Source organism: Miscanthus floridulus, chromosome 5, assembly GCF_019320115.1.
Source record: "Miscanthus floridulus cultivar M001 chromosome 5, ASM1932011v1, whole genome shotgun sequence".
Taxonomy (NCBI): Eukaryota; Viridiplantae; Streptophyta; class Magnoliopsida; order Poales; family Poaceae; genus Miscanthus; species Miscanthus floridulus.
The window spans coordinates 19,674,837-19,702,173 of NC_089584.1; the positions used below are offsets into that span (position 1 = coordinate 19,674,837).

The following is a 27,337-nucleotide window of genomic DNA, read 5'->3' on the forward strand; positions in this document are numbered from 1 at the left end:
GCGGTGCCGCAGCGCAGATCTAGCGCGAGCGGGTTGCAACTCCGAGCGGGGCGGTGGCGGCGAGCACGCCAGTGTCGAGCCCGGCGGCGGTTGGCGTGAGCGCGGCGCCGGCGAGCGTTGCGGAGGCAAGCGCGGCTCCCGAGGGCACGGCACCAGCGACCACGGCGGCGTGCGCGGCACCGGCGTCCGCGGTAGCAGCGGCGGCGGCGGGCACGAGCTCAAGCGCGGAGACGGGGACGCGGCGGCGGCGGGCGCGAGCTTGAGCACGGCTCCGGCGGGCGCGGCACCAGCGACTGTGGCGGCGTGCGCGAGCTTGAGCGCGGCGCCGGCGACCGCGGCAGTAGCGGGCGCGAGCTCGAGCGCGGCGCCGGCGGGCGCGGCACCGGCGAGTGCGAGCTCGAGAGCTGCACCAGCGAGCGTGAGCTCGAGCGGCGGGGCCGGCGGGCGCGAGCTCGAGCGCGGCACCCATGGAGCAGCCCAGGCCAAACCAACCCAGTAATGAGGTCGAAGCCGCTCTGTAACCGCATATAAACCAGACCAACTCTGTGTGCTAAAAAAATGGGTTGGGTTGCAAACACGTTCAAAGCCGCAAAAACCAAACCGTGAACAGGGTTACTTGTAATAGATTTCCCGTAAAACTAGGGTGACATGGGACTCATAAAGTTGAACCAAAAAAAAAAAAAAAAAAGGGCTGACGTAGCTTGCGCCGCTTATAGGCTTTGTAATTTATCCTCTTCTCTTATAAATGAAAGCCAATAACTCAGACCTTTCGGAAAAAAGACTACTCCTACATAATGAATTTGCAAAAAGAGGAAACAATAGCTACAATTTTGCAAAAAGAAAAAAGGGCGAACGTGTGACATTTAAAAAGGCCGGCTATGGATAAAAAAACATTAAAATATTGGTTGAATGAGTGAAGAGATTTAAAAAGTTTGGCTACAGAATAAATTTGCAAAAAGGAATGAATTTGCAAAAAGAGAAAAAATAGCTAGAAATTTGAAAAAAGAAAGAGGGTGAACACATGACATTTTAAAAGGCTAGCTACAGATCAATAATCAATAAAATATTAGTTCAATGAGTGAAGAGACATTTTAAAAGGCTGGCTACAGATCAAAAATCAATAAAATATTGGTTCAGTGAGTGTGGAGATTTAAAAAGTAGCTACAGAATGAATTTGTAAAAAGGGAAAAAGTAGCTATATTTATTGGTTCAGTGAGTGTGGAGATTTAAAAAGTAGCTACAGAATGAATTTGCAAAAAGGGGAAAAATTAAAAAAATAGCTACAGAATGAATTTGCAAAAAGGGGAAAAACTACAGAATGAATTTGCAAAAAGGGATTTTTTTTAAAAAAAGTAGCTACAGAATGAATTTGCAAAAAGGGAAAATAATTGTCTAAGACCTCCCGCTTACTAAACGGGTGCTCTAACCAACTGAGCTACGAAAGCAACTCTATTAGGTATTTTAAATCTTTACTATTCATGGATCTACGTCAGTGTACAACAATATCTAGCTACATCTACCATTCTGCCGGCTAGTCGAGCAGTCGGCGCACACACAAACGTCATGTTCTACCCAGGAAAAAATATTACAGAAAACTTAAGACAGAACAACTGGAAACTCTGGAAAAAAAATATACCTGCGTCTTTACTAACCAAATCTCCTCTAGAGAAAAAAAAAGCTTTATTTGTTCCGCTGAGGTGCATCACTTTGTGGTATTTCTTTACAAAAAAAATTTCAAGTACAGATTCGACTCAATTATAATGTAGTAACATGCGCAATAACAATAATCTACTCTGATGTAAACAGCATCTTCCCCTGCTAGAGACGAACAAGCCGTTTGCAAACAAACTGCATTTGCAAGCTAGAATAGTATTGCTTACAACATTTCAAAATGTGGTTATAGAGCCTCCCCTTGTTTGGCAGAAATACTTCTAACCTTTGCTATTTTTCTCATCTCACCAAAATGTGTCAAACTAACTGAAACGATATTACAAATGAAGGGCCTCGCCCGCTGTTTGTCTGGATGAAACAAGCAACTCTTTGAACTGTGCTAATGCCTTCTCACTTATGGGCTTAAACGGTATGCGCTTTATCATATGGGCTCCAAAGAAGTATAACAGGGCATCTGTTGCAGTTTTCATGTTGATACCCATGTTGATACCTCTTGCCTGGAAGTAGAAGAGCTCATTTGGATCAAGCTCACCACTGATGGCGGCACCATGAGTACACTTCACATCATCAGCAATAATCTGAAGGTTCGGTTTGACATTAACAAGCGCCTTTGGTGATCGGATAAGACACTTGGTTTCTTGCCCCGCATCAGTTTGTTGTGCATACCTGTGAATCAAGACCATCACAATATTAGGATGCAAATCTAGGATTGCAGCTTTAGACACAGGTGTGTCATGACTCATCAGTAAAACAAAGATGGTGGACGTCCTAGGAATTATATAACTGCATCTATGTATCACCGATACACGATACGGGTACGGGTACGGCAATACAGCATTTGTCCAAAAACAAGGATAAGCCGATACGCCCAATTAAAATAATTGCATTTACATCCCCTCAGAGAGAGAATCTAAATGAATGAATCAATTTCAACAAGACGTGCGAAGGAAAGAGAGGATCTAAATGAACAAGCAGGCAGGAACTGACTGGTCACCATAGCTAGAGCGCACCTATCTCTGAACCTTCAGCAGCTGCGCAAGACAATCTCCCAAGTCCCAGAGCTTCAGATCCAAATTGGTGGTACTCGCTCACAGGGGCACGAGCACACCCAGTGGCGACATGGCTCCCAGCAAGGTGGCGGTGCTAGCTTCTGACAGCATGCGCTCCTAGTGAGGCGGCAGCACTACATCCTAGCAGCAAATGCACCGTGCAAGGTGGCAACCCTCGCTCCCTGTCCGTGGCGGCGTCGAGAAGCAAGAGATGGGAGGTGGAGATGAGACACCCGGTGTTCTGGGGTGAGGCTTGAGAATGGATGGGCTCATGCTGTTGGGCTTGCGGCTGTAAAATGAGGTACTACTATTTGGTTGGCACGTATGGGCACAGCGTATCTCGCCGTATCGCGAGCTAAACCAAACGATTTATCTAGTTTTTCTGATACTTGGTAATATGTGTATCACGCCATATCGCCGTACAGATACATGTATGGCGACCTGGCGAATCAGTAATACACAGAACTGCATAACAATATAACTATAGTTGAAACAAAATTCAACAGTCAATAGGTCGTAAGTACAGAAGGATGATAAAGCAGCTTTGTACAAGGCAATAAGTAATGTTTGTGTGGCTTTCTGCTAACTTGTCATGAAACACACCAAACACCTTATACAACTACTCATTCTATATTATAGACTTCAAGTTAACTTAAATCTATCCAAAACAAATATTTAATCTTAGGATAAGATATATTCAGTTACTGTGAAATGTGAGCAATAAAAAGGTTTCTGGCAAAGGCATGAAACTAGAAATATTTTTATGCCACGAACACATCATACGTGTTATGCAACTATATATTATATTCCAGATTTCAGTTAAAACTTAAATCTATTCTGAACAAATATGTAATATTAGGATGCCATATATTCACCTACTGTGAAATATTGAGCAATAAAAAAGTGTATGGCACAGGCATGAAACTAGAAATCTATGCAATGCTGGTCAGCTAAATGACCGGAATAGATAACATTTCTCCAGGAAGAACAAAACAACAAAAAGAAAAAAAAAGATGATAAATATACCTGTTGACTTTAATATTGCCACCAAATATGCTATTTCCTGTGCTACAAGCAATGCATTTGTGGAGCTGTCGTGAAAAACCTCTAGGGCGATCAAGTATCAGTCTGCTGTGCAGATCATGTATCTGCTTATTCTGAGATGTTAAGTGAAGTGTTGACAGTTCTGTCTCTGTCTCAGGACCTAATTGCTCGATATGGAGATTGTGCCTGTTCAATTTTGCTCCAGTGCTGGCCTCAACAAACTCATATTTACTAGTTGTATCCTGCAAAAAGAAAAAAGAAGTTTCAGAACAAATAAAACTGATTTTCCCTGTTCAACCAAGCTTCATTGATCAATGCTAACACCGACAATGACTATTATCACTAGAAAATTGGAGGCAACTGTCTTGAGTCATGAGGTAGATCAAACAATGGGACCCTGGAATGACAAATGTCCCCAGCTCAGAATCAATCTGAGTAACTCCAACAATCTCTTCCATAATTTGATCAGAGTTGCTTCTCTTATCATCACTATCCTATCCCATTTCAAGAGCATATAACACTCATTCATAACTGCAATCACAAGTATCTTACAACACTTATTTATCTAAAATTCAGACCCACCTGCTTCACGACTGTCCATTTAGTATGTGCTGCAGCAAATGATTGATGTTGCACGTATGAATGAACCACTCTTGCGCCCTCGTCGATGATAATCTCTGCCACTGGATTGGCCCAATAGCAACCACCTTCTTCTCCAGCCCCAAAGTGCTCCTCCACTATGGCCACCTCTGCTGCCTTCTCGGCCACGACCAGAACCCTTGGATTGGACATCAGCATACTCTCAGCACCGCTATTGGTATAGGCGAACATGATGTGGATTGGGTCGTCAGCCACCTTGACCCCCTCAGGCACGTGCACGACAACGACGTCCCTCGCCCCAACGGCGTTGAAGTCGTAGAAGAGGTCCTTATGGGCGAATTCAGCGGAGGCGGCGAGCGCGGCGGCGGCGCGGTCCCGAGCGCGGCCAGGGGGAAGATCGGCGAGGGTGCTGACATGGGCACCAGAGGGGGATAGGAGGATTCCATCCGAGAAGAGGTCGTGTGAAGAGAAAGGGGAGGACGGCAGCGCGAGGTAGGGCTCCCGGGAGGGGAGGGAGATGGGGAGGGAGCGGAGGTAGGAGATGTCAGTGAAGTGGAAGGCCTCGCTGGAGCGGCGTGTCGGCCAGGGCGTGGAGAGGAGGGAGAGCGCGGAGGCGGAGCGGAGGGGGTCGAGGAGCGGGGAGGTGGAGGTCACCGAGTCCTCGAGCTGCTCGGCGATGCGGAGGACGAGGTCGTCGGAGACGGCGGGCGCCGTGCGCGCCACGGAGGCGGATACCGGAGCGGAAGAGCGGCGGAAGCAAAGGAGAGGCGGCGGCGCACACCGGCGACGGCGAGGACATGGCGTCCGCGAAGCTTCTCCTCGTCTGCCCAGTGGCTGCGGTGCGGACTGCGGAGGGGCCCTCGACCCTAATCCGAGATCCTGAACCTACCTGACAGGTGGGACCAGGAATGAGAACTGACAGCCCAGCCCACTCAAGAAAAAATATGGACCGTGTTGGGCCGGCTCATGTGGGCCTAGCCCTGATCCTGTGGAGCTGCGCGTAGCCTTATCCGCTTTCGTTCCCGCAGCTGTCGTTGGCTTTGCCTTGTCCCGGCAAAGCAATGGCGCTCCGTCTCTCTGCTCCGTTCCTCACCTCGCGCTTTACGCCGTCGCAGGCGTCGGTCCCGCGCAGGCTCACCCGGGCCCGCTCTTTCTCTCCGTCCGCCGATGCGCGGGCCGCGTGCTTCAGGAGACCCTACACGTCCGTTCTAATTGTCCCCACGGGCGTCGGCGCGGCCGTCGGGGGCTTCGCCGGCGACGCCCTTCCGGTTGCGCGGGCCGTCGCCGGCGTCGCCGACTGTGTCATATCCCACCCAAACGTAACGTCATGGAGCCCGTCATCAACATTATGCTGCTGTACTTATGTTGCTGTTTCTCCATTTGAATTTGGTTGCTCACTTAGAGATGGAAATTTCATGTCGCAGGTGCTGAACGCTGCGATGCTGTACTGGCCGATGCCGAATACACTTTACGTGGAAGGGTACGCCCTTGACAGGTTCGCAGAAGGAACCTGGGCACTCCAACCTGTTCACCAGAACAAGGTTAGTGTTGCATTGACCCTCGCTGTGGGGATTACTCCCACCAACATCCAGATCGGCTATAGTGCTGCTATACACTATTGTTAGTTTGTTACCGAAAGAGATAGCCAATGACACATTGTAACTGATCACACCTAGGTAGGCTTGGTGTTGGATTCTGGAATCGAGGAAGACCTCCGGCTGCGCCACTTGCAGGTTGCAGATGCCACTAGGGCTTCTCTTGGCTTGCCTGTAGTGGAGTACATTGTCACAGATGCTCCTCTGGAGGTGCACACTCTGTTCTGATACTAGTGCTGGCAGTTGTTATTGTAAGCATAATTAACTGCTTGCATAATCTTGATGTTTACTTGGGGCATGCCCATTTTTGGTGTAGATCAAGACATGGTTTGATCCCAGGTGTGGGAAGTCGACAGGGAGTGTTGGTAACTCTGATTCTCTTCTGAGAGCAGTTGACGCACTAGTGAATCATTCAGATGTGAATGCTGTGGCGGTAGTTGCACGCTTTCCAGATGATGACCCAAAAGATTCAGATTGTTACCGGGAAGGAAAGGTAAACTCTTGTCTGCTCAAGTAGTTCGTTTTATTTTTATTTGTATGATGTCTTGTACCATTGACATTTGCATCAAATCATTTTTATAGAGAATCCGAGTCTAGACGTTCAATTTTAGAAGTATGATAGCTACACGGATTCTGGTCTAAAGTTTAGTGAATAGAGAGCTACTGCTATCATTCCCCTAGAACATGGAGGTCATTGCCCCTTTATGGCACTGGATCTTTATATTGATGGGTCTGAGTTCTATTGAGTTGATGACAATTAACAGTACGCTGAGGTTATCATTTGTTGGCAAGTGTATCTTTCATTTTCTTCATTTCCTAGGTAGTGAATGTTTTTGTATTTTTCATCATTTATGTTCTTGACTGATATTTCATTGCAGGGTGTTGATCTATTGGCAGGAGTTGAAGCAATTATCAGTCATCTAATTGTGAAAGAATTCAAAATCCCTTCTGCACATGCTCCTGCAGTGTTACCCCCACCACTCAGCCCAATAGTATGCCCTAGATCTGCTGCTGAAGAGGTATATGGCCATGTGTACTCGTGCATAACTTAGTTAAGTAATTATCAATTTACTAGTGACATGTTTCACAATCACACTACCATTACAAGGCTTATATTAAACTAGTGTTATGTGTTCAGTTTTTAGTTACAACGTTTTCAGCCACCTTTTTGCCTCTTTGGTCATATATATAGATATAAATCCTGTCCTATGTCAAACTTAGTGCTTTTTCCTTTTGTTTTTAACCTGATTGCTTATTACTTCTATATGTTGTTTGTTTATTCATGTGTTCATCAAATAGATTGGATATACATTTCTGCCTTGTGTGCTTGCTGGGTTAAGCAATGCTCCACAGTATGTCATGAGGAAAGGAACCTTGGACAATGGTTGCATAGTGGCTGGTGATGTTGACAGTGTTATTCTTCCCAAAGACTCTTGTGGAGGAGATGGTACACTTGCTTTTGCTCGAGCTGCAAGAAAGAACAAGGTATAATGTCCATATTAATTAGTGATTGAAAGATGAAGTATGTATCCACTTTGACTGCACAGTGTGTTAGATAAGTTCCTCAATGCAAGTTATGTTAGCATCATGATTGGAGCTAATTGCAAAAAGTGTTAGTCATAATTAACTAGGTCAGCTAAATTACTCATTTCTTCTTCTTCTTTTTTGCAGCCCTTAATCATTACCGTACAGGAAAATGAGACAGTGCTTGATGATACTCCAGACAAGTTCAGCATAGAAGCGGTACACAACATACGGCTATAATGTTCTGTCGCATTCTCTTTGACTCTTTCTGATAAGCTCATAGATCTAAGCAATTATTGGTAACTTTGAATGCTTTCTCAGCTGAATGTCCGGAACTACTGGGAAGCGATTGGAGTCATTGCTGCTCACAAGGCAGGTGTCAATCCAAATGCTCTTAGAAGACAAGGGATTGATCATCTTAAGAGGTCTAGACAATTATACTCTGCTCACTCTTCAAGTCCTAAGCCATCTGCCCGTCCTCCAGTGCACGATAAAGTACATATACAGCAGCTAGTTAGACAAATTTAGTACTAAAAAGAGCACCAGTAGTAGTAGAAATCGCTTTAGATAGGTCAGGATTAGGAGCTTCCAAAATTTTGAAGCCCAGGTACATATTTTTCCAGACCGTGCCGTGCTGCAGTGGATCCTACACATAGCATCTACACCGAATTTTGTTGTGTCATCCAGTCTGGACTTGGCTGGCGGCATGCATGAATCTTTCTCCACTGCCTTACATTTCTCCAATCTCCAGTCGGTTTGTCAATCATTTACATCATTATTTCGCCAAGGAAAACACATCGCTTGTAATCATTTTTCTCCGACAATATTTTAGTAAGTTGGGTAGAAGCAGCAGTACTGTTTTGTTTCCCGCTGAACATGAAAGTTTATGCTGAAATGCCAAGCTGTTATGACCTGGTTTATCACATGAATGGTCTCAGCTCATTTGGCTGCTATGCTGTTGTCCGACTGCGCATTTGCATCTACTTTAGACATATTGTCAATCAGAATTGCATTGGGATGGCCTGGCTTATACTTCCTCTGTTCTAAATTATAAGTAATTTTAGATCTGTCCTTACTGGCTCCTGTGTCAAACAATGCTAACTTATCTACAACATAAAACAAGATTGATTAGATACAACATGAAATATATTCGATAGTGCGTTTACTTGGTATTGTATATGTTTATATATTTGATTATTTTCTGTAAACTTGATCCAAGTTTAGACAAGTTTGCCCCTACCTTGTTCCTTCCGTGACAAGTGGAACAGTGAGAGATTGTGTTCAAGGTGCCAAAGGCCACCGCGGATTCAGGAACCGACCGGACCCCATAACTACAGAGCAGCACGGGCGAGATACTGCCAGCCAGGTAGAACAGTGAGCAACACTGCGGAGGAACAGTCTGTGTCTACGAGCCTAACGACGACTGCACCACACGACCAACCATTTGCTGATCTCTTCAGGTCATGCATGATGGGCTGGCTCTGGAATCCAGTGACGGTGCTGCTCCAGATGCCCCCTACTACTCCTCGTCCTTGACCGCTACCGCTTGGTGCCCTAGCTACTAGCTAGCCGAGCTTGTCTTCATGAGCAATTCAGGATGCTGCTGACATAACAAGATGGTGGATGTAGTTGTACCAGCCTACCAGGTGTCACTCTAACTGGGCAACATTGACTGCCATATCAGTCACCTGAATTTACACTACACCAGCCACCAGTGAGACGACATTCTTCCTGACTGCCAAATGTTGCTACTGACATCGATGCAAAGGCCAAATCATTTTGCATGCATTACAGTTGCAGCGCACAATAATTCAGCAGTCCATTGATCTGGTCCAGAGTTGCAGAAAAGCGAAGGAAGGCACGCATGGATGAATAATTGAGCGTGTCCACGAGGCAGCAACTATGATGTGTTGCGCATTTTCACGACACGTCACATTCAGAAAAAGATGAAGAGCCTCCGTTACACAAGTAGCAGCTCCGATCCATTGATTTCATCAAAATGAATCCTTGCTGAGTTCTCGATCTCATTCTCACCCGTACAGACCACGATGAACTAGCAGTAGTTTGCGGTGCGCCTTTTCGATATTCCAGTTGAGTGCTCCTCTCGCATTGTATTGCGTTGCTATCCTTTTCGCCGATGGGAGAAGGAATTGAAGGGAAATGGGTAGAGCTTCCTTTCTGGATCTTCTTGCATGCTGCCATGGCTGTATGTCTGACAAGTACCATGATTTGGAGGTCCTGCTGATCCCAATGTTCATGAGAGAGATTGAGCCGAAACATGGGGCTCCCATTCCCATCCCCCCGTGTTTTTGTGCTGGTTCCATCCGTCGAGTTCGAGAGATAGTGACCAGAGAGGCCCCTCCCATCATATTCTGCTCCCAACTACAGTAGTGCTTCAGTCGGAATCCCTGTCGACGTCTCGCCATACAGCGTAAACAGTGGTATAGTGAAAGCAATCTGAGTATCAGACACAGAAATCCTCTCTCTCTCTTTCAGCTCAAAAGAACTCTTGCGTACGTCGAAGCCAACTGAGCTCCGTACATCTGGAAAGCCAGCAGCAAAGTTTGTTTTGAAGGGAAACCTCTAATAAATCCTATATCAATCATATGCCATGCATGTGCCCTCATGAATTACTGGGCAGGTCTATTCATGGAGATCAACAAAGAAGCACTTGAAGCTGGAGCAACAATGCTGAAGATCGCAGCTTCTCTACTGGGCAAGAAGCTGGGAAAGGATGGACAACTGCTGTCGAAGGATGGCGGTGATGACAACAAGCAGGGATGACGGGTCCTTCTGCTCTTATCTTTGGGAACTAAGTATTCGCAATGTCTTTTGGAAGGTGGCTCAAGTAGTTAACCTTGCGTTAGAGCTGGATTTAGCTTTGATGTCCTGCCAAGATGGCATAGTTTTCGTTTCCTATCAATCATCTAGACCAAAACTGTCTGTAATAGGCTACAGTAGTAAGTCTGCCTTTTGCTTATTTTCTTTCTTACTCTGATATTTCTCAAAAATGCTGTATTTCCGTTAGTGATAATGGAAATGGGGTTACCTCCGGTTCAAAAAAAAAAAAAAACTGAGCTCCGTACGGTGCCGAAGCCGAACCCATCACATCCATCGCCGTTACGTACTTCAAAGCAGTCCGATGGGGTTGCGAAAAAGATTTCGATCGATCGAATTCTTGATCCTAACAGCACGATTACTGACTGGTGGCTACACGCCTGCACCGTAAAGCAAGCCGGTCTGGAGGACTGGAAGTTTCAGGTCTGGTGGAAGGAGGACTGGACGAGAAGACGAGCGTAGGTAGGTGACCGACCAAGGGACCGGGCGCGAGTGAGACCGAATCAACCTCGCGAATTCGGGTGCGAAATTTGTACCCCACGGACCACGGTCCCAACCTGTCCGGGACCGGGCTCTCGGCTCGATCGGCAGCTCTATTCTATTTATGGCCGTTTCCCTCCCAAGTCCCAACTCCTCCGTGCCGGCCTCTGATCTCCCACTGACATTCCCGCCAATGGAAGACGAGGAAGCCCCGGAGCTGATCAGCCCCAGGATCTCCTTCTCACACGACCTAGTCGCCACACCACCACCGCCTGCTGCAGCCCTCGCCGGGCGGCGGTCGGACGCGTCGCTGCTCGAGTCACGCTTACGCTTCCCGGCGGAGCCGGAGTTCGACTTCGCCAACGCCGTCGTCGCGGCCGCCGCCGACGACGTCGCCCCGGCCGACCGCCTCTTCGCCGGCGGCAAGCTGCTGCCAATGCCACCGCTGCCGCCGCCCGCTCCGAAGCCCACCACCCCGTGCAAGCCACAGGCTTGCCGTGTCAAGGCGCAGCAGCAGGCGTGCAAGCAGCAGATCAGGCGGCCGGGTTCGTCGTGGGCGTCCCCGTTCTCACGCAGCAGCAGCGTCAACTCCGGCACGACGACGACGACGGGCGCGCCGCGGTCCGCCGGGAGGTTCGGCTGCCCGCCGTTCCCGCTGATGCGCAGCTGGTCAGTCGGCTCCGCAGCGGCGGCCGTGGCGCGGAATGGTGCCGCTGCCGCCTTGGGTGGTGACGCCGTCGTCTCGGACGCCGCCGGCCACCGGCCTCATCATCATCAGTACTACAAGAAGCTTGGCGGCGCAGGGGCAGCTACTGGTAGTTCAAGAGCTTACTACTACGGAGGTAGCAGAAAAGGTAGCAGCTGTAGTGGTAGCCATGGTGGTGTTAGGGTTCGTCCGGTGCTTAACGTGCCGTTCATCGGCACGAGTGTGTCCAACGTGCTCAGCTACTTGCTTTGTGACTGTAGCCACAGCAGGACCAAGAAGAGTAGGGAGTTCTAGAGTTAATTAACTGGCCTGGCCTGGCCTGGCCTGGCGCCCAGCTAATAAGGTGAACAATTTCCTGTGAAACTCATAAACAAAGAGCTTGTGAATTAACGTACTCACGCATTCCAAATGCATGGCTACAAGTTACAGCCATGCTTGCATATATATGAAATTATAAGAAAACTTGCTGCTCAGCTCGGGCTAGTTTTAGCAGGCTTGTGCCTGGTTGTTCCTGAGCTGTGGGCGCAAGCAGGCGCAAGGAACTTAGGTTGTCTTCTAGCTACATAGTCGACTAGCTTCCTTTGTATTATTCTAGGGAGGGCCAATACTAAGCTGTAAAACAATTTCGCCCCCTAGAGCGTCTCAAGGACGTGCGGTAAACAAACAATTCTCTCTTAATATAAAAACACGCAAATCTTTTGCGTGATCGAGAAAAAAAAATATGATCGAATAAAATTGAGAGAATGGGTGGTGCACGACAGGGAAAGGTGGCAATGATAGAACAATGGTCTTTTTTTCCTTAAAAGATCCCTTTTGTTTGCTTGGCATGGGATCGGATGGAGGCGCTTTTTGGTTGTGTTGTTGTTGATTACGGGTTGCTTGGCGGGGCATGCATGGAGTGTGATCAAAGTATGCCCATGTGTTTGTGGGGAATGCTTGTTCGAGGGAGCCTCATCAAGGGTGGCGTGCAGGACTGCAGTTGCAGCGGGAGCGTCCCGGCCGTCGGCACCGTGCTCGCAATCTCGCATCTGTCATCACTACTGGACGCAGGGTCTTTGCCGAGGGCCTGAAGGGCCTGAAGCCCTCGGCAAAGGCTCTTCAGCCGTCGGCGAAGGATTTGCCGAGGGCAGCCCTCGATGAAGAACCCTCGGGAAAAAAAACGCCGGCGAAGGACTCTTTGCCGAGGGCCTTTTATCGGGCACTCGGCATAGTATTTGCCGAGGGCTAACGGCGGCCCTCGGCAAAGTAAAGTAGTCGTTAGGTTCGCGGTTATTTTCCACGGTGTCTTTGCCGAGGGCTGACATACAGGCCCTCGGCAAAGAGCTTTTTTTTAATTTTTTCTAGGAATTTCTTTGCCGAGGGCTATGGTGAAGGGCCTCGGCAAAGAGCTTTTTTTTAATTTTTCCTGGGAATTTCTTTGCCGAGGGCTATGGTGAAGGCCCTCGGCAAAGACCTGTTTTTAATTTTTCCTGGGATTTTCTTTGCCGAGGGCTATGGTCAAGGCCCTCGGCAAAGACCAGTGAAAATTTTCAACATTCCACCTGTTTCTTGCTTTCCATGCAGACAAAATATATATATATATATATTCAACAGCAGAAATATCCCACAAATATCACAATCATCACATATATCTCACAAATATCACATATATCTCACAGATATCACATAGATCATCACATGTATCATCACAAGTCCAAATTCAACAATTCCATAAGTCCACAATCTAACTCAAGTGTCAAGTCCACAAGTTCAAATCCGACTGAGGCTGGCCAACCTCTCCAACCGTCTGGCCTCTGCGTCACCAACCTTCCCAACCGTCTGGCCTCTGCGTCGAGGGTGGTGTAACGAAGCCGCCAGAATCAGGTGACGCACGAGGGGGGTTATTGGAACCCGCCGACTGAGGCTGCACAAACAATTATATGCTTATGTGAGATTGCAGTAATTATTCTAGGACTATAGTTTTAGTATTTAGACAGAAACCTATCAAATTTTTTATAGCTAGTGTTGTCTGGGTTTCTATGTCATACAAGCAAATCAGTAGCTAGTGTTCTCTGGGTTTCTATGTCACACAAGCGAGAAGTGAACTTTAACGCTTACAGGAGTAGCTGCAAACGCGTGCGGCACCTGAGGCGGAGGAGCTGACATCTGCACAGGCACACCCGTCTTCTGCCCAAGAGCTTGCATGATTTGCATCATTTCTGCAATCCTGACCTCCTGGGCCTCCCGAGCGGCCTGCTCAGCCTCCAGCCGAGCAGTGAGGGCCGTGATCTGCGCCGTCTTCTCGTTGTTCTGGGCCTGTAATATTGCACTCCAATATTTCAGTAATGCAAAACTAACTCAAGTGTGAGAATATTAATTTACGACGAGTAAAACAAGAATTACCTCGAGCGCATCGACCCGCTGCAGTGTTGGAGTAGGCCGTGAGCGTATGGGCTGGCTGGAACTCGTGCTCTGTGCTCGGAGCTGGCTCAGAGTGGGAACAGTGGTGGGGTCGATGGCGGCGTTCGCAATCCACGTCCGGCCGTGCTTCCTGCCGCCACCGAGCCTCATGATGGCCTCAGCATCAATGGGCTCGGTGCGGACGTCGTACTCTGGCCCGTGCCGCTGCTGTACCGCCGACGTGTACTCCTGGACTTTAGTGTACACGTTAGGGTCGAAGTATGCCTCGCGAGGGGCAGCCGGGTCCCAGGTGACGTCGCCGGCCACCCTGGTCTGGTGGGACATAGCCCACGCCGTGAACATCGAGACATCCTCGTCCGGGTGCGCAGCCTCCTGCGAGAAAGGCGGCAGGTGGTGAGCAATCAGGCATACGTTAAGCGTGAAACTAAATAGAAGAAAAATCACTTACATATGCCGATTTGAATCCGGGGAGACTCCTGCTGCCTTGATGGTGAGTGGCAGCTGGCCTGAGCATACGCAGTGCTCGCTGAGACTCGTGCTTCTCTATGTAGGCCGGCGTGAACCACCTAGCCACGATCATTGTCCAGGCGTCGGCATGCGCTCGGCACCACCAGGGAATCACCTACATGTCAACGAGTGTTTGACATATATGAAGATGAAATTGAACATATTTAATTCAAAAACAAAACAATATCAATGTTATTCATGTACCTCAAGGTACTGCTCCTGGGTCAGCGTCATCTGTCGAGCCTCCCTCTTGGTGACTGTCATTCTACGAGCCGACGCGTAGTAGTCTATGTGGGCCTAGACGCGCGCCTCGTGAAACATGTCGGTGACATACTTCCTACAGGCTGCATGCGCCACACGATCAGCGAGGCCCTCGGTTCCTTCTTCGGCCCTGAAAAACCTTTGCATAAAAGATGATATATCCAATCGTTATTTGAAAAAAATAGAATTCAATGTGAAGGATTGATTAATGTTGTGCGAGAGGAACTTACCCAAAACTCAGCAAGTATCCGCTCCTGCTTGTTGCGGTACTGGTCGTCCTCGCCCAGGGCGTACCTGTCCCACGTGTAGGCTGGCTCTCGGGCCTCCGACGGCAACTCCACAATGCCGGGGAACCACTTCCGACACAACACACCCAAGACGGTCGCGGGAGAGCGCAAAGGAGTACCTAACAACACCTCCCAAGCCCTGCACAAGTAAGAAGAAAATTTATCAGTTTCTCTTTCGATTTCAAACATATCATATGAAGTAGTTGTGGTATCATTTATATTTACTTACTTGGGCGGCACAGGGCGAAGCACTAGACAGTTCTAAGGAAGCGGAAACGAAGGGAGCGTCGCCGGGCCTCGCTGGTAGACACCCGACGCCTCGCCTCCCTCGTCCTCGGGCGCCGCACCCTGCTTGGCAGCCGTTCGCAACTTGTTTCAACTCATCACTCATGGACGAATCGGTCTGGGCCTGCAAGCTCAAACATGATAGATCGTTATATTCGAATATCGAATGTACAAGCTAAATTGGACATTACTTTTCGTTTAAACCAAGAAATGAAATCAGGCCTATCCGCTCCCGCGCCCCGCGATAGAAGGGTGTCTTGTTCCTGCGGGGTAGGATCCCTAGGTTCATGCCAGGATTCACGAACAAATTCCCTGTTGGAGCGAGAATCAATAGGGTTGGACGTTGAATAGTAACGGCGTATTGAAACAAGATCATTGAGAACTTACTTGATGAAAGGTTGCACCTCAGTAAGGTTATTCAACACGTATAACATGATACTGCGCCACTCTTTATTTGTCAAGATCATAACGGTCGATCCACTTGTGCTACCGAGTTGTCCTTGGAAAAGGCCGAGGGTCGATTCATTTTCATCAGCATTGTAATGAGGGAGTGGATTTTGATTGCTAGGAAGGTTCGGCTTGTAGTACAGCGTTGTGAAGTTTGCCACCTCCTCCCGCAGGTATGCCTCTGCAACGGAAGCCTCAATTCTGGCTTTATTTGTACATTTCTTGCGAACAGTCTTTAGTCCTCTCTCGACTGGAAAGCACCAACGAAACTGCACAGGCCCCCCCAAATGTACTTCAGTGGGAAGGTGCACGATCAGATGCTGCATCGGCAAGAAAAAGTCGGGTGGGAAGATCTTCTCCAGCTTACAGACCAACACAGGTGCCACCTTTTCCAATTCCATAGCGATGTTCCGAGATATCTCCTTAGCACACAGCAGGCGAAAGAAATAGCTCAACTCTGCCAACACTTTCCAGACATGCTCAGGGACGTAGCCTCGGACCATTGCAGGGAGAAGCCGCTCAATCCATATATGGTAGTCATGACTCTTCATCCCGTTGACTCGCAAAGTGCCTAAGTTCACTCCCTTGCTCAGATTAGCGGCATAGCCATCTGGGAACATCAAGTTCTTGATCCATTGAAGTACTTCCCTCCTGGCATCTATTTTCAAGACGAAATCCACCTTAGGCTTTTTCCACTTCTTGTTTCGACCACTAGGAGGTTGCATCTCTTGTTTTTTCCTATCACACAACGTCGCCAGGTCCACTCTAGCCTTAACATTGTCCTTAGATTTCTCTGTATTCATGAGAGTTGCCCAAAGTGCCTCAGCGATATTCTTTTCGGTGTGCATTACATCAATGTTATGTGGCAGAAGAAGGTCATTGAAATAGGGTAGCCTGGTCAAGCCGGACTTATGAGTCCACATATGTTCCTCACCATAACCCACAAAACCACCTCCTTCGTTGGGCACGAGAGCATCTATCTGAGCATGAACCTCGGCACCACTCCTAATGTGGGGTTTAGGGTCTGTCACTGCAACACCTTTTGTAAAGTTCTTGATGTCTTGTCTGAATGGATGTTCAGAAGGGAGGAATTGACGATGCTTGTCGAACGACGAATACTTGCCACCCTTTTTCAACCAAATAAACCTCACAGCTTTCTTGCATACTGGGCACGGGAACTTCCCGTGAACACACCAGGCGCAGAATAACCCATACGCCAGGAAATCATGCAGAGAGTAGTGATACCAAACGTACATTTTGAAGCTTGACCTTGTAGCTCGGTCGTATGTCCATACCCCTCCCCAAGCTTTTATCAATTCGTCAATCACAGGCTCCATGAACACTCCCATATTACTTCCTGGGTGTCCAGGAATTATCAACGACAAAAATACGTTCTGTCGTTGGAAGGCGATGCCAGGGGGGAGGTTGAGAGGGATAGTGAACACAGGCCAACATGTGTATGGGGAAGACATCAATCCATAAGGATTGAATCCATCTGTTGCGAAGGCGACACGTACATTCCGAGCCTCAGCTGCTTTCTCAGGATGTCGATCATTAAAGTACTGCCATGCTTCAGCATCGGATGGATGAACCATCTTGTCTGGATTGTACCGCTTGCCATTCTTGTGCCATGTCATCTGTTTCGCAGTTTCCTCGGTCATGAAAAGTCGTTGGATCCTCGCTATGAAAGGAAGGTGACGTAAGACGATCGTAAGCTGCACCTTTTGGCCATCACCAGATACTACCTCTAGGTATCTGGAGGATCCACACTTCGGACAGTACTTTGCATGCTCGTGTTCTTTCCAAAATAGGACACACCCTTTTGGACAACAATGTATCTTATCATATGGCATCTTGAGCGCACGAAGGAGTTTTTCTGACTCGTACAAGTTGGGGGGCAGAATGTGGTTCTTCGGTAGCATGGTGCCAAACACAGTCAACATCTTATCGAAGCCTTCTCGACTCAGGTTTAACTCGGCCTTCAGCCCCATCACACGCCCAATGGCATCCAGCTGAGAAATATTTGTATGCTCGTGAAGGGGTTTAGACGCCGAGTCCAACATTTTGTAGAAGGCTTCTACGTTTGCCTCCATCTCCTCCTTGTCACGTCCTTCAGCGAACTGAGCTTGGTGAGCGTCATCTATCATGTCTGCTACCCCAGCATCATCATCAAAAGGCTCGAGACGTGGTCTCACCACCTCCTCTCTGATACGATCGGCTTCACCATGGTAGATCCACCGGTGGTAGCCCGGCGTATAACCATGGTACACAAGATGTTTACCCATGGTCTGCTTGTCCACCCTTCTCCTGTTGTCACAGTGGCTGCACGGACACCAAACTAGAGAATGCCCTTTAGCTACACCCTCGCCAAATGCATGTTTCAAGAAGTCATCTGTCCTCTTCACCCAATCCACGTCGTAATCGTTTCGACTTCTTCGCCCCGTGTACATCCACTGACGGTCCTCCATCCTTTGACAAATACATCACCGAGTAACGTAACCATCAACTGCACCTAGCCGGTGTTCCTACTGTCTAATAGGTGAGGATAGATCCTAATCCCACCCGCGTATGCGTAGATGAGGTCAGTTTTCATGCTCCGCTCCTATCCGAGACAGAATTTTGGCAGCACCTCTCCGATGTTCTCCCAATACATGTCCTGCAAAGAAGTTTGTGTATTCGGAGAACAATGGGGAGGTGCTGCCGAAATTCTGGCTCGGATCGGAGCGGAGCATGGAAACTGACCTCATCTACGCATACGCGGGCTGTCCAAAAAACGTGGACAATCCGAAACAGATACGGTCAGATACACACAGTGATCTGCATGCCTCCAACCGTATCTCTTTCGGACGGGAGACGCCTAACTGGTTTACGCAGTCTACGACAAAGATACAGGAGTAGAGGTTGTTTATACCTAAGGTGGCAGTGGAGACAGGGTAGCGGGGCAGTGGCGAGTCGGGGCAGTGGAGAGTCGCAGCGCCGACGAGGACAATCGACTACTCTGAAGCTCCTTTGACGTCCTTTGCTCTGCAAAAAAAAAGGGTATAAGTTAAAAATTTCGGCAGAACCTCCCCTGTACGGGGAGGTTTCCAAAACCTGCAAAAAAAATCGGCTCGATGGCCAACACCCACATTCATGACCCAATGACCTACAAGGAGTAGAGTTATAGATTATGCACTCTGCAAAAATAAGATATTATCTTTATACACAAGGCAGCCAGATCAGTACTTGCAGGACACAACTATAAAATCTGTACAGACCTCTTGCACTCGTTTTGATGTAAATTAGAGACAAATAGGAACAAACAACATGAGGGACGGTATGTGTACTTGCAGTTCCCAGTTAGCTACTACAGAATGTATTTGGAATAAAGGGAAATGGAAAGAAATTCAAAGGAATTGAATGTAGCAAGAGACAACTACTTGTAAAATCCACCAAGAGACATTGTCAGTGTGGTCTGCTTAGTCTGGACTATGGAAAACAGACATTGGCCCATTATTTTACTTCGAACTCTTTTCATTTCACTTCAAGTCTGATACTTCTTAGATAAAGATATGTTGGTACAGATATTTTTGCAAGTCATTCATTTTTCATTCCTTTCTTTCCTTGTTAAATTGATCAGATACTACCTTAACTTGTTAAGATCTTTTGCTATCTTAAGATTGGTAACAGGAAAAAGAAAAAAACAGTTGCACAAATGACTTTTTTTCATCCTATTTGATTATCTGTTAACAACACTAGTGTTAGTGTGACCAGCATCTGTAAATCCTACAAAAGGAGCAACTACTTTTGTTTCTTGTAGTTCAAGAGCCAACTGAGTAAGATATCGAAGTACTACTATAGCTGCTGCTTTAGCTGAGCACAAGCATATCCATAATATTGCATAAATGATAGATGCAAATATTTGCACACAATTACCCTTGCGATACTTCCCTGCAAGCATATTAGGAACCGTTGCTGTAAATTGGAGTGTATGGAGCAAAAAAGGGAGTTTTGTAATTAACAATGTGCCGTTACTCGCAAAAAAAGGGAGGGAAAAGCTACACATAACATCAGTCTGAAATTAGACTGGCCGGGCAAGCAGTAACGTGAGGAAACACAAAAAAACAGGAGCAACTAAAGGCTATTGCTGCACAATAGAAGCATGCACAAATGAGACGCAAAGGCAAAGCAAGATATACCTACAAAAGGGAGAAACCTGAACTGTTGGCCCCCATCTGTAGGTACAGTAGCAGCACCTGAAATCTGAGGGCAGGAGGATGGTGAAGATGACAATGAAGTTTTGACACGCTCACAATTGCAGATTCTACCTACTTGGCCAACAGCTAAAAAGCCAAATGAAAAATATCAGACTTACTTTTTAAAAAAAGGGCCCGCCCTTCATCAGACTTACTTTTTAAGATAGAACAAATTAATTTATGCCACTATAACAGTAATTAAGAAAACAAAAACAAAGAGGAGGGCAAATAAAATGCAGTTGGCTGCTGCTTCAGGTCACAAGCATGTGCTAATATGCAGTTGGCTGCTGCTTCAAGTCACAAGCATGTGCGGCAGGGTAACAGGTATATGTGAAAGTTTGTTAAATACTCGACAGCGGAGAACGGTCAGCTGCCAAGCATAGAACCAGAGATGATGCACAATTAAGTTGATAAGTATGTCATCGCCGTGATGTAATCACAAGCTATTGGTGAGTCGTGCAAGCAATACATGAAAGGGAAAGCTAGCAGTCATAATTTGCAGCATGGAAGACACAATGAAGGTGAACAGAGTTCGGACCAAATAATCACAGCAGGAAGCTTATACTACCTGAATAAGGCGAAGGGGACAGGGGGTCTCAGATCCAGCCAACAGACATGGATGGTATGGAAGATTCGGGCATGATCTGAAATTTGTGAGGAGCATGGTTAGACTAAGAAGAACCTTTGTGTGTAGCAGAAGGGTAAATAGGCAAACTGGACCCGTTATGAACAGGCGGCTCACCGTGGAGTCGATGTACTCCACGAACGGCTCCCAGTACCTGTGGTAGAGCTGCTGCGACTAGTCGTGCGGCGGCCTCGGCGTGCACACGCTGTATATCTTCCTGCGTCAAGGGGACGAGAAATGTAGATCAGAGCCGGATCGAGAAGGGAAACCCTAGAGCTGCCGCGAAGGAGATGGCGGAGGCGAGGAGACGCCGGTTGACGCACCGAGGACGGCGGCACCGTGCGCGTAGAGCACTGCGAGGAGCAAGATCCGGGAGGGAGAGGGTGCGGAGGGCGAGATACTGCGGTGGGGCGAGCGGAGGCGGCGATGCGGCTGTGGGGCGACGGGCCGCCGCCGTCCGCGCCGAGCACTGTGAGGGTCGCGAGGCTCCGCGCCCAGGACGATGTGCCGGCCCGTGGGCTGCAAAGGCGGACGCGGTGCTTGGCAGCAGTAACCTCGCCGGGGGCGGGGGCGGCTGCGGCGCTCGGTGGGGGTGGGCACGGTGCGGAGGAGGGACGAGAAGCGTCGGGAAGGAGCAGAGAGTGGGGAAGGAAAAGCAGAAGCTGGAGTATTTTTTTTAATTTTCTTTGCCGAGGGCCATTGGCCCCATGCCCTCGGCAAAGATCCCCTTTGCCGAGGGCCAGGCTAAGCCCTTGGCAAATTTTTTTTTTTGGTTTTTTGAACTTAGTTTTTTGGTGGTGCTATAATACATTATTTAAAACTCAATTTTAAAATTTGGGTCAATTTTGACTTTTTTTTTGATATATTTCCCTAATTTATTTCTTTTCGTTGATTTTTTTTGAATATTTCAAATTTGAACTGCAGGTGGATGGAATAATGCAATTTAGTGATTCAAAAAATGTTATTCATGGTATTTGGTGTATGTTGAGTCCCTATCCACGAACTCGCATCAAATTTCGGGCATCTTCTTCACGTAACATGACGAGAAACTTGTCGAAAAAGTGTTTTTAAATTATATAAAATACATACGAAGTCCAAAAATCACGAAACTTGTCGAGTTGTCATGTTATCGCATGTGTAGGCTGTGGTAAAAAATTGAGAAGATTTCGAGCGAGTTGCAACGTCAGATGCCTGAAACCCAGACATCTCCACATGAGGGGGACTAAATGTGATGTGGATATGTCTGGGTTTCAGGCATCCGACGTCGCAACTCGCTCGAAACCTTCTCAATTTTTTACCACAGCCTACACATGTGATAACATAACATCTCGCCAAGTTTCGTGATTTTCGGACTTCGTATGGATTTTATATAATTTTAAAACACTTTCCCGGCAAGTCGGTCGCCATGTTACGCGAACAAGATGCATGAAAATTTGATGCGAGCTCGTGGATAGGGACTCAACATGCACCAATTAACATGAATAACATTTTTTGAAACACTACATTGCAATATTCCATGCACCTGCAGTTCAAATTTGACATATTCAAAAAAAATCAAAGAATCAAAATAAATTAAGGAAATATACAAAACAAAATCAAAATTGGCCTAAATTTTAAAATTGAGTTCAAAACAATGTATTGTAGCACCACAAAAAAACTGGGCTAAAAAAACCAAAAAAAAATTGCCGAGGGCCTGACCCGTGGCCCTCGGCAAAGAATTTTAAAAATAAAAATAAAAAATCTTTGCCGAGGGCCTGGTCTGGGGCCCTCGGCAAAGACTTAAAAAAAATTGCCGAACCTTTGCCGAGGGCCTAACGGGTGGCCCTCGGCAAAGTTTGACGGGAAATGGCCGCCGTGACCAAACGAGCCTACTTTGCCGAGGGCATCTTTGCCGAGGGCCTAGGCCCTCGGCAAAGATTTGATTTGCCGTGGGCCTGTCTTTGCCGAGGGCCGTACCCTCGGCAAAGACCTCTTTGCCGAGGGCCGTTCTTTGCCGAGGGCTCCTGTGTCTGGCCCTCGGCAAAGAGTCTCTTTGCCGAGTGCCCGATATTTGGCCCTCGGTAAAGCCTCAGGCCCTCGGCAAAGTACGCATTTCCCGTAGTGCATCTAGTAAATGACGGATACCGGGTTCGCACTAGATTGTCTACGCGGTGAATCATATATAATGGGTACTGGGATACTAAGTTCTAATAAAAAATATTAAAAATAGTTAAAAATTTGAAGCGTATACTAATACTAATATCATGTTTTCCAAAAGAAAAAAAGAATTTTTTAAATAAATTATTATATTCAATGACATTAAAACCCAAAAACACACAAATGGATAAATTATAAAGAAACTAGGTGGACACATATTATCTTAAGTTCTCGTAATAATTGAAAAATATATCATTAACCATTCCATCGTACTTTATCATGGTCCAAATCACTGTCTTAACATTTTTATTATCACCGAACAGCGAATAGCAGCCCAACAATAACAATAGGTCATGTTCGACATGACTTATTGTTGTTGCCGCTGATCTGTTGTGAGAGAAAAAACACTATTTTCATAGCTGAAAAGTAGGGCTGATTCTGGCCGATAAACTCAAATAAACAGAGCCATATACAGTGAATGCTAAGTGCAACAGCAGCAGCCCCTAAGTTCCAATTCCAACACGCTATACCTTATAGCCTAGCGGTAGGGGCCGCTATGCTATAGTGGTTACTAACGTGGACGCTACCAATACTATCTAGTACTATATGCGACGTGGTGAAAACTTGGCAAAATGCAATATAGAGAGATCAATGAGCCATGTGTTCGACGTGTAGTAATCGTCGATCACTATAGCACCCGTGGGCTGCTCCATGAGGGCCATGGCTGTTACGCGTGTGGTTGGACGAGCCTAAGACGAAATGTATACCCAAAATAAAAATACCTGACGACTTTCATACTCAATAATAAGAAGATGGATATGGGGAGATTTCGATGTCCGTAGGTATGTTTTTCTTAAAGTACGGTGAAATCTTTTGCTTTATTGTGAATGTTGTTAGCAGAAAAGAATTAACTAATTTACAAAGAAAATCTGGCCCAAAACCATACAACCAATAGTATAAATACCGCACAACTTGAGACCATATACCGCACAACTATAGAGTCCACCGATCGTACAACTAGGGATACATAAATCCGAGCCAAAGACCAAACAACTAGGCTGACGATCTCATCGCTCGGTGCCACGACCTGTCTAAGGAGACAAACAACGAGTATGGCTATAAACTATCTCTACTCAACAACTTCACCAACCTAAGTACATCGGGACAACAACTTTGTCATGATCGTCGTTCCAACACTATAACTTATATAGAAGCACCTGCACAAGAAGCACTCAAAGAAAAGAAAAGAAATAAAAGCTCCAACGTACAAAACCAATCAGGAGATGCAGAATTGTCTAGCGAAGCCTTCTGGAAGATAATGATGCCAACCCAAAGTGATTAGGGTTTTCGGCTCTGTTCGCTTGAGCTTATAAGACAGAATCAGCCCTACTTTTTTAGCCATGGAACAGTGTTTTTCTCTCATAACAAATCGGCTCTACAAATCAGCCGCAGCAGCAATAAAGTCCTGTCGAACAGAGCCTTGAGCGACAAACACTAGTATTAGAGTAGGGCAGAGAGGCATAGGGAGGACACCTCAAAGGAAGTAAGCAGTCTCACCAGATGTTGTCGTCCAAAGACTTTCATCCTGAGTAGTAAGCGATTGGCTTGTATCTTGCATATATTTGTGTTAAGCTTTACTTTTCGCTTTTCCACATATACTTAGCTTGTGTTTTGCAAAAGAATTGTGCTAGTTGTCTTGGTCAAGTATATTTAATTTTATTGTTCACTGGGACCATGCCTTTAGTGGACCCTTACTATATAACCACTCGATGTAGATAGATGTGCCCTTTCTCTAGTCTCTAGATCAAGAGAAACGTTGTATATTTGATTGTATTTGCTTAGAATCATATTATATATTAGTACATATAAGACGATCTAACCCATGGACCGTATTGGTAACCAGGACGTGATGAAAACCGTGTATGTTCTTTGGATTCCACCATAATCGAATAGCCTCGTATGGAATTATATTGCAATTAATTGGTCTCCTCTCCTCCAAAATACACCCAGTTTTTCTATCTGCAGCTTTTTCTGGCTATGCTTCTCTTCCTACTGTTGTCATTTATACTAAAACGTGAAAGTTGTGTCATATGCTTCATGTCTAAAATAGAAGTCATTCTCGTTTTTCGAGAAGTCTATTTTTTTAACTTTAACTAATTATATATAAAAGAATATTAATATTTATAATACATAATTAGTATCATTAGATAGATCGTTGAATATACTTTCATAATAAACTTATTTGAAGATATAAATGTTGCACGTATTTTCTATAAATTTAATTAAAGTTGAGAAAGTTTAATTTACACGCATAAAGACTTTTTTTTTGGACGGAGGGAGTATATTTGATTCTCCTGGTACTACTAAAGTATTTTTGCTCTTTTTTGTGTAGCTCCTTAGGTGGTAACACTCCTTCCATCGATCTACCAAAATAGATCTTCCATGGAGGCCGGCCAGTGAGCGCTCGGACCCGTTACCCAACCGGTGAATGCGGCCCGGCCTGTTACGTAGAGTGGCAATGGCAAGAAAGAAAGCGGCCTGCCGCTCAGGCTCAGTCGTAGCGCCCTGGCCATCGCGTGATATGAGCGCCACATCAAAATCTCGAAACTCGCTACCAACCACTGGACGGCTGGACCGTTCACGCGACGCACGTCGTCGGCGTCAAACCGGTGCCGTATTTTATTTCCCTCCTGAACTGGATCAGTTCATCACCAATAGCCGCCTCCAGGTCCACAAGGCGACCAAAATGAATGCAGCTACTGCTGAATCGTGCATTCGTACGCGCAGTAGTGTGAAAACGCTTAGTCGATAGACGGTCCCCAACAAGAAATTTATATAGACATCCAAAACTAAAACAAATAGCAAGACATCCAAAATAAGTTTTCAACAGAGTATCTATACGGAAGACCTATATTAAGTTGTCTGAGAGGCACAACCTAAATATAGATATCATCTCTCTTGAAAACCCATTTACATAAAAGATTCTCTTTTGAGTTTTGTGGTTGAAGAAGATGTCGAATAGATATTGAATATTTTGCATATAGCACTATAAAAAAAACAAATATGCCTTGTATTTTAGATGTTGTTGTTGAAGATAACCTTAGCCGACGAGGGGAGAGGAGACCGGGAGAGCGACGGCCGCCGCTCGGCAGCAGCAGCGGCGCCGCGGCGTGTCATGCTTATTCATACGCTTGCTCCTTCGTTCTTGTTCCCTAGCACCTTTCTCTCTGTGCTGTCTCAGTGTCACGGACTCAAAGTAACTGCACTTAACTAAATAGTAACCAATTTTTTTGACAGAATCAGTGATCATTTATTTTCACAGATAAAAAAAGATACTCCATTCTTTTTCCCTTTTTTTAAAAAAAAGAAAGAAAGAGCAGATCCAAGAAACTACCTTTATGTTGAGGAAGTAAAAGTTAGATCAAACTGAGCAGTACAATCATCAACAATAACAAAGAGACACTATTGAGTACTACTACTCAACAGAAAAAAAAAAGAGGATCTCCTGTTGACTGCTGTTTTTCTGTCTGCTAACTAGTACAGTAATATAGTTTTTTTAGGGAAAGCTAACTAGTATAGTTACTAGGACACGTCAGTCTTCAGAAGTCGGTTGTTTTAATTTGGCCCAACAAAATAAAAAGGCAGTATGTGCCTGATTAGAGAATGTAAGAGTATAGATGTGATGCCCCAACTTGACAGCTTTTTTTTGTCTGAAAGAATTTGACAGTTTTCTCCGCCCTAACCATACCAAATGTACCAATAGCAGCTTAAGCTGCTTAGAGCATCTCCATTAATCCCCCAATTCTCATCTTCAATGAGAAAAACCTGTATTTTAAGGGATTTGAGAGATCCAGCAAATCTTCATTGTAGCCCCCAATGAGAAAAAAAAAATCTCGGTCCCTCAAAATCCATGCTCCGATCCCTCAAAGATAAGGGAAACCTCCCTCCCAAAATACTTGAGATTTTTAGCAGGAGCTCAACCACCGGCGCCAAGGACGACGAGAAGATGGTGGCCAGGGGTAGGGAAGAAGGAGTAGCGGGCACCATGGCCAGGGGCCGGGGCGGGGCGCCATGGATGGGAAGAGGAGCGGCGGAGGAGTCGCAGCGTCGGATCACTCGAAGGAGTCGCGGCGGTGGGTCGCTCGGAGTGGGGAGGGAGAGAGAAAGAAGCGGTAGGGGAAGTTAGAATAAGTGTACCCCACACATCAGACAATATATTGGGGATGAGATTTTCTCATTCTACTGAAGATTGTGCCTTTGAGAACCGTCAAAAAAAAGTTTTATAGCTCCTCCAATAACTAGTTTTGGGATTGAGATTTTCTCCTACTGCTGGAAATGCTCTTAGGGCACATACAACTCTACACACGACTGTTGCAGTGGTAACATATTCTTACCACTGCAGATATATGAATATACATTACTGTGCATTCCGATTATTCCATTAATTTACATCCGGTTGAAATAGCATGCACGGTCAAGGTTAGGATTAATGCATACCGTATTACTATAATCCAGCTGCGCCTTAGCCACAAAATTATGCTGATATACGTAAACGTCACACTTCCGTCCATTTTGGACTGAATATATATATATATGCTGATGAGGATGACTGGACATGATCATGAGAAGGAAATGGGTTGTTATACC

General features: G+C 46.4%; 3 protein-coding genes and 1 long non-coding RNA gene across 4 annotated transcripts; 2 read left to right on the forward strand and 2 right to left on the reverse strand.

Moving 5' to 3' along the window:
- Nucleotides 1-1,789: 1,789 nt before the first annotated feature.
- On the reverse strand, nucleotides 1,790-5,332 carry LOC136454358 (protein ABCI7, chloroplastic-like). The gene is made up of 4 exons (XM_066454805.1): nucleotides 5,315-5,332; nucleotides 4,347-5,249; nucleotides 3,747-4,006; nucleotides 1,790-2,337 (listed from the first exon to the last, which is right to left on the reverse strand). Exons 1-4 carry the CDS (start codon nucleotides 5,330-5,332, stop codon nucleotides 1,989-1,991), a joined length of 1,530 nt encoding a protein of 509 aa, XP_066310902.1. The 3' UTR covers nucleotides 1,790-1,988.
- A 60-nt stretch (nucleotides 5,333-5,392) lies between these two features.
- Nucleotides 5,393-8,406, forward strand: LOC136449630 (uncharacterized). The gene is made up of 8 exons (XM_066449736.1): nucleotides 5,393-5,683; nucleotides 5,789-5,905; nucleotides 6,041-6,169; nucleotides 6,276-6,452; nucleotides 6,838-6,978; nucleotides 7,259-7,444; nucleotides 7,631-7,702; nucleotides 7,805-8,406. Exons 1-8 carry the CDS (start codon nucleotides 5,426-5,428, stop codon nucleotides 8,009-8,011), a joined length of 1,287 nt encoding a protein of 428 aa, XP_066305833.1. The 5' UTR covers nucleotides 5,393-5,425; the 3' UTR covers nucleotides 8,012-8,406.
- Nucleotides 8,407-10,964: 2,558 nt separating this feature from the next.
- LOC136451698 (uncharacterized) lies at nucleotides 10,965-12,075 on the forward strand. Its single transcript, XM_066452383.1, has one exon. It carries the CDS (start codon nucleotides 10,995-10,997, stop codon nucleotides 11,799-11,801), a length of 807 nt encoding a protein of 268 aa, XP_066308480.1. The 5' UTR covers nucleotides 10,965-10,994; the 3' UTR covers nucleotides 11,802-12,075.
- A 1,031-nt stretch (nucleotides 12,076-13,106) lies between these two features.
- LOC136451699 (uncharacterized) lies at nucleotides 13,107-13,914 on the reverse strand. Its single transcript, XR_010758630.1, has 3 exons — nucleotides 13,890-13,914; nucleotides 13,605-13,802; nucleotides 13,107-13,410 (listed from the first exon to the last, which is right to left on the reverse strand). It is a non-coding gene; the product is annotated as an uncharacterized lncRNA (long non-coding RNA).
- Between the last annotated feature and the right edge of the window lie 13,423 nt (nucleotides 13,915-27,337).